The sequence below is a fragment of the Rhododendron vialii genome, chromosome 9a (genome assembly GCF_030253575.1).
Source record: "Rhododendron vialii isolate Sample 1 chromosome 9a, ASM3025357v1".
In the NCBI taxonomy this organism is placed as follows: domain Eukaryota; kingdom Viridiplantae; phylum Streptophyta; class Magnoliopsida; order Ericales; family Ericaceae; genus Rhododendron; species Rhododendron vialii.
The window spans coordinates 6,024,901-6,039,986 of NC_080565.1; the positions used below are offsets into that span (position 1 = coordinate 6,024,901).

The following is a 15,086-nucleotide window of genomic DNA, read 5'->3' on the forward strand; positions in this document are numbered from 1 at the left end:
CCAAAAATAAGTTTAGAAATTAGGAGAGTTGAAAATCAAACTTAATTAATATCCATTGAATAAGGAGAGACAAATCCTCTTAAACTATCCACATATTATATTTGGAAGTTTTCAAGTTTAAGGCAAGCTTTCTCATTTGAAACAGGACTTTCGAGAGCATAGACTCCATAGCCCCCCTAAGTCCAGGGATCCTAGCTGTAGTCACACTTTTGGAGGGTTCGGATTGTACACTACGGGTCCCCGGTTCTCAAATTCATTAGCCCAATCCAAACATTCAAGACAATTAATAAACAGAATCCAAATGAAAGAGGTATACATGTCACCCACTACTCAATATTTCTATAGACCAAGTCGAACCACGCATTGCTTCAATTTAACATTTACGCTCCATCTTTAAATGTAACAGGAATAAAATAAGTGTTGGTTTACCATATAGAATAGTGCCACAGGTGGAGATCATCAATATTGATTGGAAACTAAACTTGAGATCATGAATTGTCTAGCACGAAACAATGCAGTACTCTGGATGGTGGTTAACAAATTCCGATCTCCTAATCCCAATTCACAGCCGAGCTAACCGTCTTTTGAAATTAAGGTTCTGGAAATCTAAAGAACTCAAAGGAACTATGGGTTACAAGAAGAGCCTAGGCAAGATCATTGAAAGGAGATTCTGCATGAATAAATGCTATGGTTCAGAGTTAGAAACAGGCAAACAGCTTTGCCTTTGTCCAGCTTCTTCAGCAATTTGTATTCTGTGTTAGGAGTCCATCGCAACGGCTTCAGAGGATCTATGTAGCGGAAGAGGTTGGATTTGGGACTTGCGAGGGCTGTGGGATGATGGCAAAACCTTCTTCTTCTTCTTTCCCGTGGGTATCGCTACAAAAATTCCAAGGACCTTCCTCACTTCATTTGCCAGCTCTATTACGAAATCATCTTCATGACCTGTCCATAAAGTTTACCAGAGTCAATCTAATGTACCACAAGAGAATATACCACAATCGAACCAGATTTCAAGGAAGGTATATCGGTCTGATATACAAGTGCTGGAGTGGAGCACGAAAACTTACCGATATCATACATAGCCTTTTCCAACATGAAGATATATTCTCTGTTGTTTCCACACGGGCCAAAAGCAGTTGCAATTTGTCTGCAAAGGATTATGAGAAATGAGAACGAAAAAACTTGAATACCTATTTGGTGAAAGATAAAACAATCCCGCAGAGTTTCTGTCTTGGAGAAAGAGAAGGGGAAGGGGTGAGCAAGAATGTCATCCACGCTAGGTACCTAGCCATATCCTCCACTGGGGCAGGGCCAAGGTAATATTTATTTGTTTCTCGCTCTGGAGTGGATGTAAAACTGCAATAAGAAGATATGAGGTTACAAATATTCTTTGGATTAAAATACCCAGCTACTAATTCATCTTAAGCCGTGGATGTGTGTGAGTGAGAGAGAGTGAGAAAGAAGCAGGACTAGTTGGAGACTCCATCCCATGCTTCAGGATTGCCCACTAAGAAATATCAATGAAACCAAGTAAGAGCAAAATGACTTAATTGACTTACACTATGACCCCACTTACAGCAGGTTGTGTAGTTTCACCTTCCTGAATTAAACAGGACACAAAAATATAATCAGAATTAGCAGATGTGTACTAAAACCGATACATGTCTTCAAGCGCAGCATTCCTTTCGTCCAAGTCACTATAGCTGGCTTAACTTTGCATTACATCAAATTCTCATAAGGTAAAGGTACTTTGCGCGATTCACATGCAGTTGTCAACTCAAGATCTAACTATAAATCAAAATTTACCATTTTCCAAATAGTGGATCATAGACATACAGAAACCATATCGAAGAAATCTGAAACAAGATATATAGATCATAAGTATTCAAGTTCACTGCAAATCAATAACAAAAACTTGTTCCGCTGCAAGATTTGAGTTATATTTGATTTAACCGTAATTGGTTTAACATTATGGAAACATACTTCTCTATGCAAAGGTATATCAACAAGAATTTCAAATTACTGGTGGTATTGAATCAGCGAGTCCGTTTTAACCAATACTCTATTATAGCATAATACCATGTTTGCTTCGCCTATATATGCAAACCTTTTTTTTCCCCTATGACATTGCAATACTTCTTTCCTCAAGAAAAAGAAAGCAAGCAAGCATAGGAGTATGTCAAGTCTAACTAGATGCTATCAAGTCCTCCAATCACCAAATGAGTATCAACTTTCACATTAAACACTAGTAGAAAAGAGGGGTGAAAAATGGTTTGGAGACTCGAAAATACCAAACAAAACATTTTAAGAATGGCGCGGGGAGTTCAAAGGGATGGAGAAATGATGATGTTGCCTAGGAGAATGGGAGCCCTTAGAACTAGATGATCCTAGCTGTTCATTGAGGATATATTTAGGGAAAGACCTCATTTGGGAGGCGTATATTTGGAAAGTGGACGTGGAAGTGCACTACCGAGTACACATGGAGTGTCAAAAGTGACTCTTAGAAAATGAAGGAGAAACTTTCCTAGAGTGGTTTGTGACAACCCTAAGTGGAGGAGTAATCCGACGTATGTAACAGAGCAAGGTGTACAACTGTTGGTAATCAATAGAAAGGTATTTTTAGCAGAACAACTTTGTTGGCATGCTCAACACAAGTAGCATGCAGATGAAAGAAAACAACTTCACAAATTCCAATCATGCCACATAGTCCCCTGAAAATGCATTCCGTACCCCAATCGGATTCTCGACACATGGGTTGGACATTTTTAGTTTTGCATTCCTCCAGCAACCTAACATTTTCTTCATTGAACATGGGTTGTGCTTCCTTACACAATAGGTTTTGTTGCTTATCAAAAGAGAGGAAAAAACGCAAGCTTGTCTAAAATAGAAATGCTCTATGACACTTTTCTACAGACAATCAACCTGAAAAATAAATGAAATATATAAAGGGATTTTAAAACTTTTGTGTCCCTGCATCAGTGGCGTGAGAATTTGATGAAACTGACACTCATTTACACCCGAAACTGGCATTTCAGGCACGAGACTCCCATAAAACCAGAGGATAAAATACCTTATAAAAGTCCACAGAAGCCTTTTGATCATACTCGCATTCTCTCTTCTCCAGGTACTACAAAACAAAGAAAAAGCTCTTAAAATTTGTAATTTTAAGAACCAGTTTTAAAAATAGTGGTAGGCTGCTAGCCTCAATTGCCACCCTTTCACCAACTACTCAGCATGTGGCGACTTGCATCAACAATCAAAAAGTACAACTAGAGACAGAATCACAGAACATACTTCCATTGCCGCCCTTTCCTTGTGTGGACCTCCTCGTACACAGTAAGCAGCACCCCACTGAGAGAAGAAAGGACAAAAACACGAAAATGGATATTAGCTGAGAGAATTGTACAGTGTAGAGAATGCAAAACAATCAGAAAAGAAAAAAAGTAATCCAATGCATAAGCTTTAATCACTAGAAAAATGGTAATCTTATTACTTCCGACAAGACTCATTGTTACAACTAGAATAAAAATGCATTCAAGTTTAAACTACTCACACAAATGGCTCCTTCATTTTGTTCCAAGGAACATGTTCTTGCAGGGTTTTCAGGTGTACCCCTATGATCTATGCAAGCTGAAACGTAAAAAGGGGATGAGCAAAAGCAATAATAAGAAGAGAAGGTAGAAAACTAAAGCCATGTATGATTTGAAAAGTCTAATATCCCTTAGGCATGAGATCCACTTACCAACATCAAAACAACGCTTGTAATCCTTGATGAAGCCTATCACTTTCTCATCATATTCGAACCCAGGGTTCCAAATCAAGGAACCATATCCAAAAACCCAGAACACCATAGTTGGGAATGAAGTTCTATTAACACTGCAAACTATCACCATAGAAAATATGCATAAGTTGTATGCCTCTTCAGAATTTGCTTTCATGAAATAGTACATAGTACAATAACTGTCATTAAAATATCCAGCTACCCTGGCAAGGTCGGGTTCCAAATCAAGGAACCATATCCAAAAACCCAGAACACCATCGTTGGAAATGAAGTTCTATTAACACTGCAAACTATCAACCATAGAAAATATGCATAAGTTGTATGCCTCTTCACAATTTGCATTCATGAAATAGTACATAATACAATAACTGTTGTTAAAATATCCAGCTACCCTGGCAAGGTCACAAATTAAACAGCCAATTAGACAAAATGATCAAGCGGTCATTAGTCCAACTGCCACAGAAACCAAACACTAGACGCCGTTATATGTAGCCATTTTTGGTAATAATAACAAATGTCATAGTCACGCAAGCAGGCATTAAGAGAATGCAACCATAGAGAATATGAGTTATGTGAGTCATATTTGCTCTGTGCAAATTTTCTATTCATACATAAAGAACTACTAAGTGAAACGAATGAAATGTATCAGTAGCTAATATCCCCTTTTTGTCCAGCCAGGTAGTTGAAGGATGGTAGATCCTACAATAGCTTTTACAGAGCACCTGTTAATGGACTCCTATGAAGCATGTGTACGGGTAGGAATATGGCTTCTTGCACGATATTGGTAGTTGATGCGGCAAACATGAGAGAGAGAGAGAGAGAGAGAGAGAGAGAGAGAGAGAGAGAGAGAGAGAGAGAGAGAGAGAGAGAGAGATGAACATAGCAAAGATACGTCCATAAAAGGTACATTTTATACTTTAGAGGGACTCCTTGCATAGCATGATTGCATAGAAAAATTACAGATATAGTCAAATGACTTGGCTATGAATCTACCATAGAAACAATAGTTGAACCCAAACATCAGGTACAAACACAGTTGAATACCAATGCACTAAATAATCTATAGACCAAAAATCTTAATTTCACATGCATTCCAAGCATAGGAAAAAAAAAAGTCTTATCAAGCTAACATCATCTTTGTCTAAAATACAATACTTCGGCATATATTTGGTACTTCAGAGGTCCAACAAAACTAAAGCAACAAAATTCAGTACGTGATTCGTGTACCCAATACGATGACCAGCATGGTTCAACATGGTTTAAGAAGTAACCATGCTTTGTAGATGGATCTTACCATAAGAAATCACCCAAATCCACAACCAATATGAAGATGCAGGGAAGATTACAAGTTGCATTGAAGTCAAACCACATTTAAGGACTTTGTATAACCAAAGTTGAGAATCAAACCACAAACCCACCCACAAAAAGCAAATAAGAATCAAACTAAACCATGCTACCATGTTTTTTTTTTTGGTGCAAAACTAAACCATGTTAAACCGACAAGGAAAACGAAAAAAAGCCAAACAAAAATGATGTATGCTAATTATTCTTTCAAGTTATCTTCATCATCAGAATCGGAATTCTCATCCACTAGAAGAGCAATACAGGTATTCAACGCAGCTGCTCAAGCTCCTCTCCTACGTTGCCCCATAGCAAAGATCCAAACCATTAATATTATCTCTACGAAGAATCAACTTGATGGAACATCAATAAGTGCATGAATAACTCGTGCATGAATAAAATGAATCGCTTCAAGTTTACAATTATGTTCAGTGTAAAGAAAATGCAAGTTGTTGAAGTAGACACGTATCTATTGACGTTCGATCAAACTGATCTTTTGCAGACATATTTTTCTATGGGGGGTGTACAAGATTAACAATTTGGATTTAGGCCCAAGACGGAGACTTGAGGTTAGGGCGGCTCTGAGTTTTTAGGGGCCTGATGCGAACTTGTTAACTGGGCCTTCCATATAATTCACTAATCAAAGTTTCGAAATAGAAAAAATCAACTCTAAAAAAGAAATATTTCAAGCATTCAAAAACGTAACCACAAAAATGTTGATGTCCAATTCATTTGTTCAAAAGGTATTACTTAAACATCACTACTCACACATTTATAGCGGAAAAAGCAGTAATTAAATTCTTACACTAGTTTTGCATATAGGCATAATATAAGAGTAAAAAAAATAATTCCAAGGGGATTTAGCTAAGTAGTTGTAAGAAAGCAATAAGTGCTCAGTTCATAGCTTTTATTCTCACGGAGACCAAACATTTCAAACTTGGGTCACTGAGGTTATGTCCGGTTGTTACCTTTAAGGCCCAGAATTACTCGAGAAATGCGCAAGCTGGCCTGGACATCCGGTTTTAAAAAAAAAAGTATAGAAAACATTGGGCCTCCCGAAATTAGATAAAATTTGGAGGTCCGATTTGGCCGCATCCTCGACATATGCCCAGAGCAGCCCTGCCCGCTCCCGCTTGAGGTAGATAGAGGTACGGCTGGGAGCTTCACCCCCACCCAACTTCGTAGGCAAACAGACGGCATTACACAATATATATTTACCCGCACATACATAGAGATACACGTAGTAGATCTTGTGAACACATAAAATGGCTATGGGAAAATACAAAAACAGAGAGGGAATTGGATTGCTTACAGTAGAATGGGAATAGGGTTTTACGCGTTAGGCACTATCGCAAGCCCTGAAGCCTTCGACAGGGCCCCTCCCTGTTTCTCTCTCTTCTCTCTCTCTCTCTCTCTCTCTGCTTTCCGTTTTTGGAGGGGGCGATCTCAAACTGATAGGAGAGAGGAGATATATAATGTAGTATATCACATGTTCTGCGTTGCCACATATGTATGCGTCATCATGCATTTTTAATTTTTTATGTATGGAACCAACTATGGTACCCACACGCCCATGGTACCGGTAGTGCACGGATGGGTGTGTTAGGCCATTCGGGGTCCCACATAAATAATTGAATTTATTTATTAGTTTGAAAACAAATTAATGAGTTTATCTAAGAAAAAATTTGCTTAATCAGATAGTTTTAGGTGCTTGATTCAATATTTCATTTTTACATTCCGAATTTATTGTCCTAAATTTTGAGTGAATTTAAAAGGAAAATCGGACAGCTGGAATCAAATACTTACAGTTGTTCGATTGAGCTAATTTTTTTTTTAGAGTGTCCACTCGAAAATTAATTTGGTATTAATAAACGTTTCAAATAATTTGTGTGGAGCCCTGATTGGACTCCACACACCTTTGGAGGACGTGTCAAAAATCTTACTCATGGCATGTTGATTGATATAGTTTTGAAACACAATCTTTTGCAAAAAGTAAGTTTTTGTGCAATGTTTCAATCTTTATTTTTCATCATAAATGTGTTCTTAAAAGCATGTCAAATGATATTGGATAAATATGATTTTAAGGGTGTAAAGCTTTCAACGAGGTCTAAAAATTTGGTTCTTATTATCAAAATGAGCTCGGAAAGAGCTCACAAAAAGTCAAACGGGACGGTCTAGTTGCGAAATGCGAAAGAAGCTGTACTCCTACAATACTATATCATCTCTACCATTTATTACTATATCATTGTGCGTTAACGTTTATGGACTTCTTCTTCTTGAATTTCTTATTAGGGAAGAATCGAGACGTTTCACTATTTTAATTTAAGTAGTGCAAAATTCACGGACACCCCTCAGATTTTTTTTTTAACGCCAGAAGTATGAGAAATGACTATAAATTACGGTGACGTTTCACTATTTTCATTTTACCCGATCACCAACTAAAAAGTATTCGACCAAACATGTGATGGAAGTAGTCAAAAAAGACTTATATTGTCGAATTCACCCTTTTGATATAAAACAAATATGAGTAATTAAAAAAGGAAATGATTTTCGCACTTCCCAAATTGTTAGCCGCATCCCAAAAGTTAACAAATTGAGGAGTGTGAAAATTAACCCTATATCAATGCAGAAATCATTTCCAAATTGTTAACTTTTGGAGTGCTCTTGACAATTTGGGAATGCGAAAATCACTCCCCATGAAAAAGATTGATGATTATGCAAAACAAGTAAAGATCTGGAATAGAAATAATCAATGTTAACCAAACGGACCTCATTTGTATGCATACAACATCTAGGATGTATCACTGAATTTTTATATTCAAAATAAAATATTAGTAGACACTTGGACAGTTCTAGTTGGTAGGCAATTTGCTTCCCACCTCAAAGTGTAGATAAGCTTTGCAAAGGGCCATTTGCAGTCACATATAAGGCCATCCACAATGGTATAATCAAAAATGGATAACCAAAAGTTGACACATCAGCTTTTGATTATTCATTTAAGAGGTTGTTAAGTTTACCAATGTTGAGGTTCACAATGGTCGCTTCTAGTCCATAACCAAAATAAGGGGTCTACAGCCTAAAATTGGTTATCCAAAGCTTAAAAATGCTTTTGATTATTGAAAAATGTTGCTAGTTTTGGTTATTCAAAACCTAAAATTTGATTATTTTTAAGGATGTTGCTAAGTTTGATTATACCATTGTAAGCCATCTTTTGCACAAACATTGTTAACTTTAAAAACAATTGATATTTGATTATACCACTGTGGATGGCCTAACATAGCTTGATGAACCAAGGAGTTTTAGTAATAAGTGTGAAAACATGTTTTAGATTATAGCTTTAACTCCTCTTTTTTATTATAATTTATTTCCTAATAGAAGTGAATAAACATGATGATTATAAATATAAGCACAATTAATTCGATAGTTTTTATTGTAAAAAGGTTTAAAATCGAGTTTTAAGTTGCTCAGACTGTTTGAGAGTCGTTCTTTTAGATTATAGAGAGATAGACTATGAATTATAGAATATAAATTGTAAACTATGATCAATAAAATTGTTTTCCGATGCGTGCACAATAAGTTTTAAAATAGTCGTTTGAAAATATCCGAATAGCAGAGTGTCATTTTTATTTTTACCACTTCGCCCTTGCCTAATTTTTATTGGTAGCTTTCGATTTCAAAAAGTACACCCAAACAAAATGAATTTAGCTTGGAAACAGCACAAAGTGGATTTTATGAGGAGGGATGGGGTGTTAATTAAGCAAGAAAATAACTGATATATTTATCACCGAAGATAAACGAGAATTCGAGAACTCTTATTTATGGTACTCCATTTTTAGATATTTTGTCTCCCCTAGGTTTTTCGTTATGCGTTTTGGTAGGATCAATTTCAAAAAGTACAGCCAAACGGTATTGGTAAAAAAAGTACGACTCATAGTTCAAACAAAACTGAGCCAAACAAACACTCCCTAATTTGAAATTGTCCAAATTCATTGAATCTCCGGGCTGCAATAAGTGTTTGTCCTCCATAAGAACGCATGTTCAAATTTCATGAAAGCCAGACATTTTGAAGCTTCACGTCACTGGAGGGTTCACCCAGCCGTTAACTTTAGGGCCTCAAAATTATTTACGGTGCGGAGAAGCCGGCCTGAATAGTTGCAGAGCCAGGATTTAGCTAAGGGGTGGCACTGTTCAATTGAGTTTACAAGTATACGTGTTTTTTTTTTGGATAATGCAAGGTGTCCCAAACAAGTTTTCGTGCACCTCGGACTAATCTCTAAATCCCCTACTACAATCATTTCACACACTCGTGGAGATGAGGTGACCCCAAAAATTGTTAACACTTGACAAGAAAAATTGCACTTGAGATCTTAAGAATGAGCAAGCTCCTAAGTCTCAGGCTAAGACTACTTGGGTTAACCCCTTTGGCGTTTCACTAGTATACGTTACATGTTGGTAGCAATACAAATAGAAAAGTTAAACGTAAATATGGACTTTTGTCGTGTTTTCTCTTAGAAGGATTTAAGACTTGATTCAACTATTTTATGGTCTTTAAAATGAAAATTACTTATTAAAATATTATTTTTATGATTCAAACGGTTTATTTCTTGTGTTGATATTTTTTTTTATTATTGTAGTGAAAAATCAAGTTATTCTTTCATTTTGAGTCTTAAAACTCTTGCGCACAGTCCCAAAATTTTTTTTCCTCTCTATCTCTCTCCACTAATTACTCTAAAAAAATTTCTCTCAAAATCCAAATCGAACAGTAGTTACAGATAAGTACCTAATCAACGACCTTTAGAGTATAATTAATTTGTTTTTGAGAACCAGGGGTGGCACGTGTCACCTCCACCCTCATATACCTCTACCCTACGACCAAAAAATCGAGTTATGAAAAAAATATTCTTACTTTTCCCCTTTGTTTTTCATAATGCATTTTAGAATTGTTAGATTTATTAGAAGGTTTTAACCTAAAATCAATTGGCAATAGATTGAGTAGCCTGTAAATTTTATTAACCAAACTTGGGTGATTTAGATGAGCGATGTGGGATAAAGTCTAACGTTTCCCCTCATGTTCAGCCCTGTAGCACATGGAGTTACGAATTAGAGTTCAGGAGCTTTGATTCGGGCGCCAGAGACTCAACCACGTGAGGTGATGTAACGGCTCGCCCCAACTGACCTACTAACCATTTGCCTAACCACGTGGCTCAAAAGGTTAATCTCAAGTTTTACAGTAGTTGGTCGGCCTTTACTTAACATTTTCCCATTTCCCACCGATGTGGGATCCTTGGGACCTTGGGGTGTCACAATCTCCCCCACTTATGATGCAACATCCTCGTTGCATTGGCCCAACAACATTCACTTGGTGGTCATGTGTGACACTTAGCTTTGTACAACACAATCAGTGTACTCGTACTAGATTCTAGAGGTGGTCCCCACTATGTAGACCAGGGTTGTGCTCTGATATCAATTGTAATGACCAGCCTCAGCTGACCTGCTAACCATTCGCTTAACCACATGGCTCGAAAGAGTTAATCTCAAGTTATATAGTAGTTGGTCGACTTTTACTTATACACCATAACATTTTCCCACCGATGTGGGATCCTTGGGACCTTGGGGTGTCGCAGGTGAAACCACCCGAGACCTAGCTCTGATAACATGCTAGATTTTTTGGAGGATTTTAACCTAAAATCAATTGGCAATAGGTGAAGTAGCCTTTAGATTTTATTAAACCAAATTTTGGTGGTTTAGATAAGCGAGAGGATAAAGTCTAAGATCAATTTCAAAAAATACACCAAACATTATTGGTCAAAAGAGTACAATTCATAATTCTGAAACTGCGGCATACATACACTCCCTGGGGAGGGGGTGGGTGGGTGGGTTAATAGACCGATTGCACTGAAGCCCTAAATCCCACCAAATTACTAATTGTCCAGATCCATTGAACCTGCAGGCTGAAGTATCTCTCTCTGTTTTTTTTTTTTATAAGTTGCAACGTAATAAATTCCATTTGGAATTTGTCCAAGTTCAATGTACCTGGACTTTGAGAAATTTCTAGATACCGGATGAGTATCACGGGCCGTGTCCACATGGTGCATGAGCAGTCCATTTGGGCAATCAAAAAGTATGTTGGATAGTCCAGATTGAAACTCTCTGCTCTCACCCCACCACTCTCTCTCCTTTTTCTCTTTCCTTTTTCTTTTTCCAAATCCGAGTCGTCTAAAACCGAAATGGATGGCTCGGATGTGCCGAGCAGGCACCACATGGTACCCACCGAAAATTTCTCATGGACTTTTGTATGTTTTCACCATACATCATGATACAGACCGCATGCATCCATGTATGTAACGTCCGCATACTCCTATATATAGCTATTTCCAGTTGTTTTTTGGTTTGTTTTTTGGCAAGCCTATTTCCAAGTTACTTACCAAAAAAAAAAGAGATACTTTGACGTTTTGTCTTTTTATTTTTTGAAAGATTCTCTCTAATCTCGGGGTGATACCGGTCCGATTTAATCCGGTTTGAAGGTATATTTAGGACCGATCAGACAATTCGATTCAGAGAAAATGAAAACCGAAACCGGTCAAAACTAGCCCGGTCCTGTTTCATCGGTTTATGGGACATTTACGGCCAGTCCCATCTCATAATTCATTGACTCTAATTTCCTTCAACTCCAGCCCATTTTCAAAAAATACACGCCCAAGACCAAGTATAGTCTCTGTTTCTTTGCCAAGAATACACCCTTGACCCTGAATGGGGTGTTTCCCGATTCGATTCTTCCACCAGAGTCGTTATCGGCGTTGACCCCAACCCCACCAACATCGCCGTACGTTACCTGACACCGAAAGTCGGCCTCCTCTCTGACCACCACTCCAACTGCTTCTACAATGTTGTCCCCGCTATTAGAGTTGGTCATAAGCTAAAATTTGTGTTGCGGCCGCTTTATGCCTCCAAAAATTTTTGAATTGTAAGGGTCTCTTATATGTTTTTATCTCGTATTGTAGTCCAACAAAAGATGCTTAATTTTTTTCTCGCTTCAAGGCTGACTCTGTCCACCACGTCGTTATCAACAATCGCATGGGTTTGCTATAATCTTGTTTGGTTTGCATTCGGAGGGGTGGACTAGGAGCCCCTCTGGATTATAAGGCTCCATTTTAGATTCTCAAATAAGTACTTAAAAAATAATGACCTATTTTCAAACTTAAAAATGATAGATTTACGAAAATAATTTTTCAATTTTTTTTGCAGGGTCTGACAGATCTCTTTAAAATCTATCAAATAAGATCCATATTGCATATTTTTTAAATTTACTAAGCCTATTATTTTTAAGCTTGAAAATTACAAATAAGTACTTATTTACTCCTTCGTCCTATTTTTATTGTCCTTTTTTTATGTTCGTGTCAGTTTTCAATCGCTTATATCTTTCAATGTGAATCTCTAATAATATACAATATGGATCTTATTTGATATATTTCAATTTGTTCTATAATACAAATTGTCAAAATTATGAAAAACATTATCAATTAAAAGATATAGACAATAGACACAAAAGAGATAAAATGAATAATAAAATAAGGGTTATACCAAAAACCGGGGGGAGGGGGTATTGTTGGTCCAGTCCGGAGTTGCTACACTTGAAAGGTCCATTGTGCCCTTAGGTACTTCGTAAAATACAATAATGCCCTCATTTGCCTCTCTTGTTGATTCTTTTTTTTTTTTTTTAATTAAATCAATTTTCTGTCTTATATATTAACAAAAAGTTCCTTGTAAAGCCAATATGATAGTGGCAATCTTCTTTTTTTAAATTAAATGCATTTTCTGTCTTATTAACAAAAAGTTACTTGAAAAGCCAATATGATAGTGGCAATCTTTTTTCCCCCCCTAGCATTTCAGATATTTAGGGGATGATGATGCTATACTTTAGTGGATGATGATGCTATGTTCCATTCTTTTGTTGGGAAAAAAATGGATGTTGATGGTGGGATGAATTTTGTGAGTGGGGGTGGAGCCAAGGGCAATTTTGACATTATCACTATATAACCCCATCACTACAACAACAAATCAAACAAGTTATTACCAATCTTTTATCCCAGTCCGGAGCAAATCAAACAGTGAGGGTTGGCTCATTTTTTTAAAATTGGCTTAAAGACAAGTTTTATTTTTAATTTTTTACGCAATTTTTTTGTCGCTTCAAATGCTTTGTAACTACATTATCTGAACTTGAAGTAAAACGTAACGAACTGCCGTAGTCTAATGATTTGAATTGTTTGGTTCTAAGCTTTTCATGAACTGGTTTGGTTTTGAAAATTGTCAATCCGTAAAACTAGGCTTGGTTTTTATCACAAAACCGCACCAATCCGGTCCATGCTCAGGACCTCTGTCACGCTCTCGATTTTCAACATAAAAATGTATATCTTTCTGTAAAATAAAATCCTTACGATAACCCATATAAATACCCAAAAGAGTTTATCATTCCCATTTCCACAAATTACATCTTCTAATCCAATTAATAGATTCCAAACTGATACATTAATTCATGGCTCCACGGCCCCAAATTAACAAAAGTATGAAAAAAGAGTAAAGTGTTTACATATATCCTTAGTTAAAAACAAGTATAACGAAAGTTGTGTTACATCTCCAAAAATATAATTTTCAACGATGTCAAGTAACTTCTCGATATCAACTTCCAAGAAGGATTTTCCATTCCAAGCCAATGCACTCCATGCTAAAATCTCGAGGTCACACCTGAAAATAAAGGGTTGAGCTACACTAACCCAACGGGAAAATCTACACTAACTTTTTATGTAAATGAGAAGACAGATATGAGAAAGAAAGGAAAGCACGTATCAACATATCAGATGATTCATAATGCCAACTCAAATTCAAAGTCACAATATTTCCAATGATTAATGGTTTAAACATAATTTTGTAAATCACATTCATACGGTCACACATTTACTTTGTAGTTCCACGTTATCTACCATTTAATCATTTTCAATCAACTTTTCATTTCGACGTTACTGTGTAGCGAGCGATTGCTCAAGCAATATCAATGAATCGCGAGCAAATGCTCCAGCAATATCAACGAATCGCAAGCGATGCTCAAGCCATCTCAATGAATCGTGAGCGAATGCTCCTACCGGGCCAATAAATGGATCCCGATATCCCCTGCCAGGCACCTCACCTGTTGGTAGGTCCTGAATTTATTACGAGCATTTGCTCTTGCCGGGCCAATTATGAGATCTCGATATTCCCTGCCAGGCACCTTACCCGTCGATGGGTCCTGAATGTGTTCACAACTTGCATTAGATGGTTATGTATTCTGTTTCAATCATATTCCTCACCTAAAGTGTCATAAGTTCTTTCGACATTCGGCGATCATATACACCAAGTTATCATCATACTTCATTGGGAAAGACTACAATACACACATTTTATTTGGGTGTGTATCATATGCGCCCCTCAAAATGTTATGAATTATAGAGAAAATGTTACGAATCGTATTGCTAAAAAGTTACGAATCATATAAAGGTTACGAGATACACCAAAATGTTATGAATCATAATGAAAACGTTACGAATCGTGTTGTTGAAAAGTTATGAATTCTAGAACAAAAGTTATGAAACACTCTAAAATGTTATGAATGAACCACAACATAGGTGCATATGGTACACCCTTTTAAGTTGTGTGTATTGTAGACTTTCCCTAAATATAAATTAAACTCCTCAAACTCATAAAGATACATAACACAACTCATGGGAACGAACTACGACCTTAGAATGTGGAAACAAGAATTTTTACAAATATCAGTAGTAGCTACACCGAAAACGGGCTACGGGAATAAGAACACAATGTTCAGTTTCTGCTCAATTGCTACGGGTAGAACCAAAAATAGGCTACGGGTAGGAGAACACAATGTTCAGTTTCTGATCAGTGGCTATTAGGGGTGTTATCGGTTCGATCCAAC

The 15,086-nt window shown here is 36.9% G+C and overlaps 1 protein-coding gene across 2 annotated transcripts; it reads right to left on the bottom strand.

The window, feature by feature from the left end:
- Positions 1-405: 405 nt before the first annotated feature.
- Positions 406-6,585, bottom strand: LOC131301546 (gamma-glutamylcyclotransferase 2-1-like). 2 transcript variants are annotated; one of them, XM_058327907.1, is made up of 9 exons: positions 6,435-6,585; positions 3,743-3,883; positions 3,554-3,630; positions 3,295-3,351; positions 3,071-3,127; positions 1,560-1,600; positions 1,285-1,356; positions 1,068-1,147; positions 406-942 (listed from the first exon to the last, which is right to left on the bottom strand). In XM_058327907.1, exons 2-9 carry the CDS (start codon positions 3,849-3,851, stop codon positions 758-760), a joined length of 678 nt encoding a protein of 225 aa, XP_058183890.1. In that variant the 5' UTR covers positions 3,852-3,883; positions 6,435-6,585; the 3' UTR covers positions 406-757. The 2 variants fall into 2 exon arrangements, with proteins under 2 accessions (XP_058183890.1, XP_058183891.1); XM_058327908.1 differs by having other exon boundaries at positions 3,743-3,876; positions 6,435-6,563.
- Between the last annotated feature and the right edge of the window lie 8,501 nt (positions 6,586-15,086).

What these genes read in the sequence shown, in the direction of transcription:
- LOC131301546 (XM_058327907.1), bottom strand. Translation starts at nt 3,851, where the DNA reads ATGGTGTTCTGGGTTTTTGGATATGGTTCCTTGATTTGGAACCCTGGG. An exon ending in AAAATGAAGGAGCCATTTGT is followed by an intron (nt 3,352 to 3,553) that starts GTGAGTAGTTTA and finishes TTCTTCTCTCAG; the next exon opens with TGGGGTGCTGCTTACTGTGT. An exon ending in GCTGTAAGTGGGGTCATAGT is followed by an intron (nt 1,357 to 1,559) that starts GTAAGTCAATTA and finishes TTCTTATTGCAG; the next exon opens with TTTTACATCCACTCCAGAGC.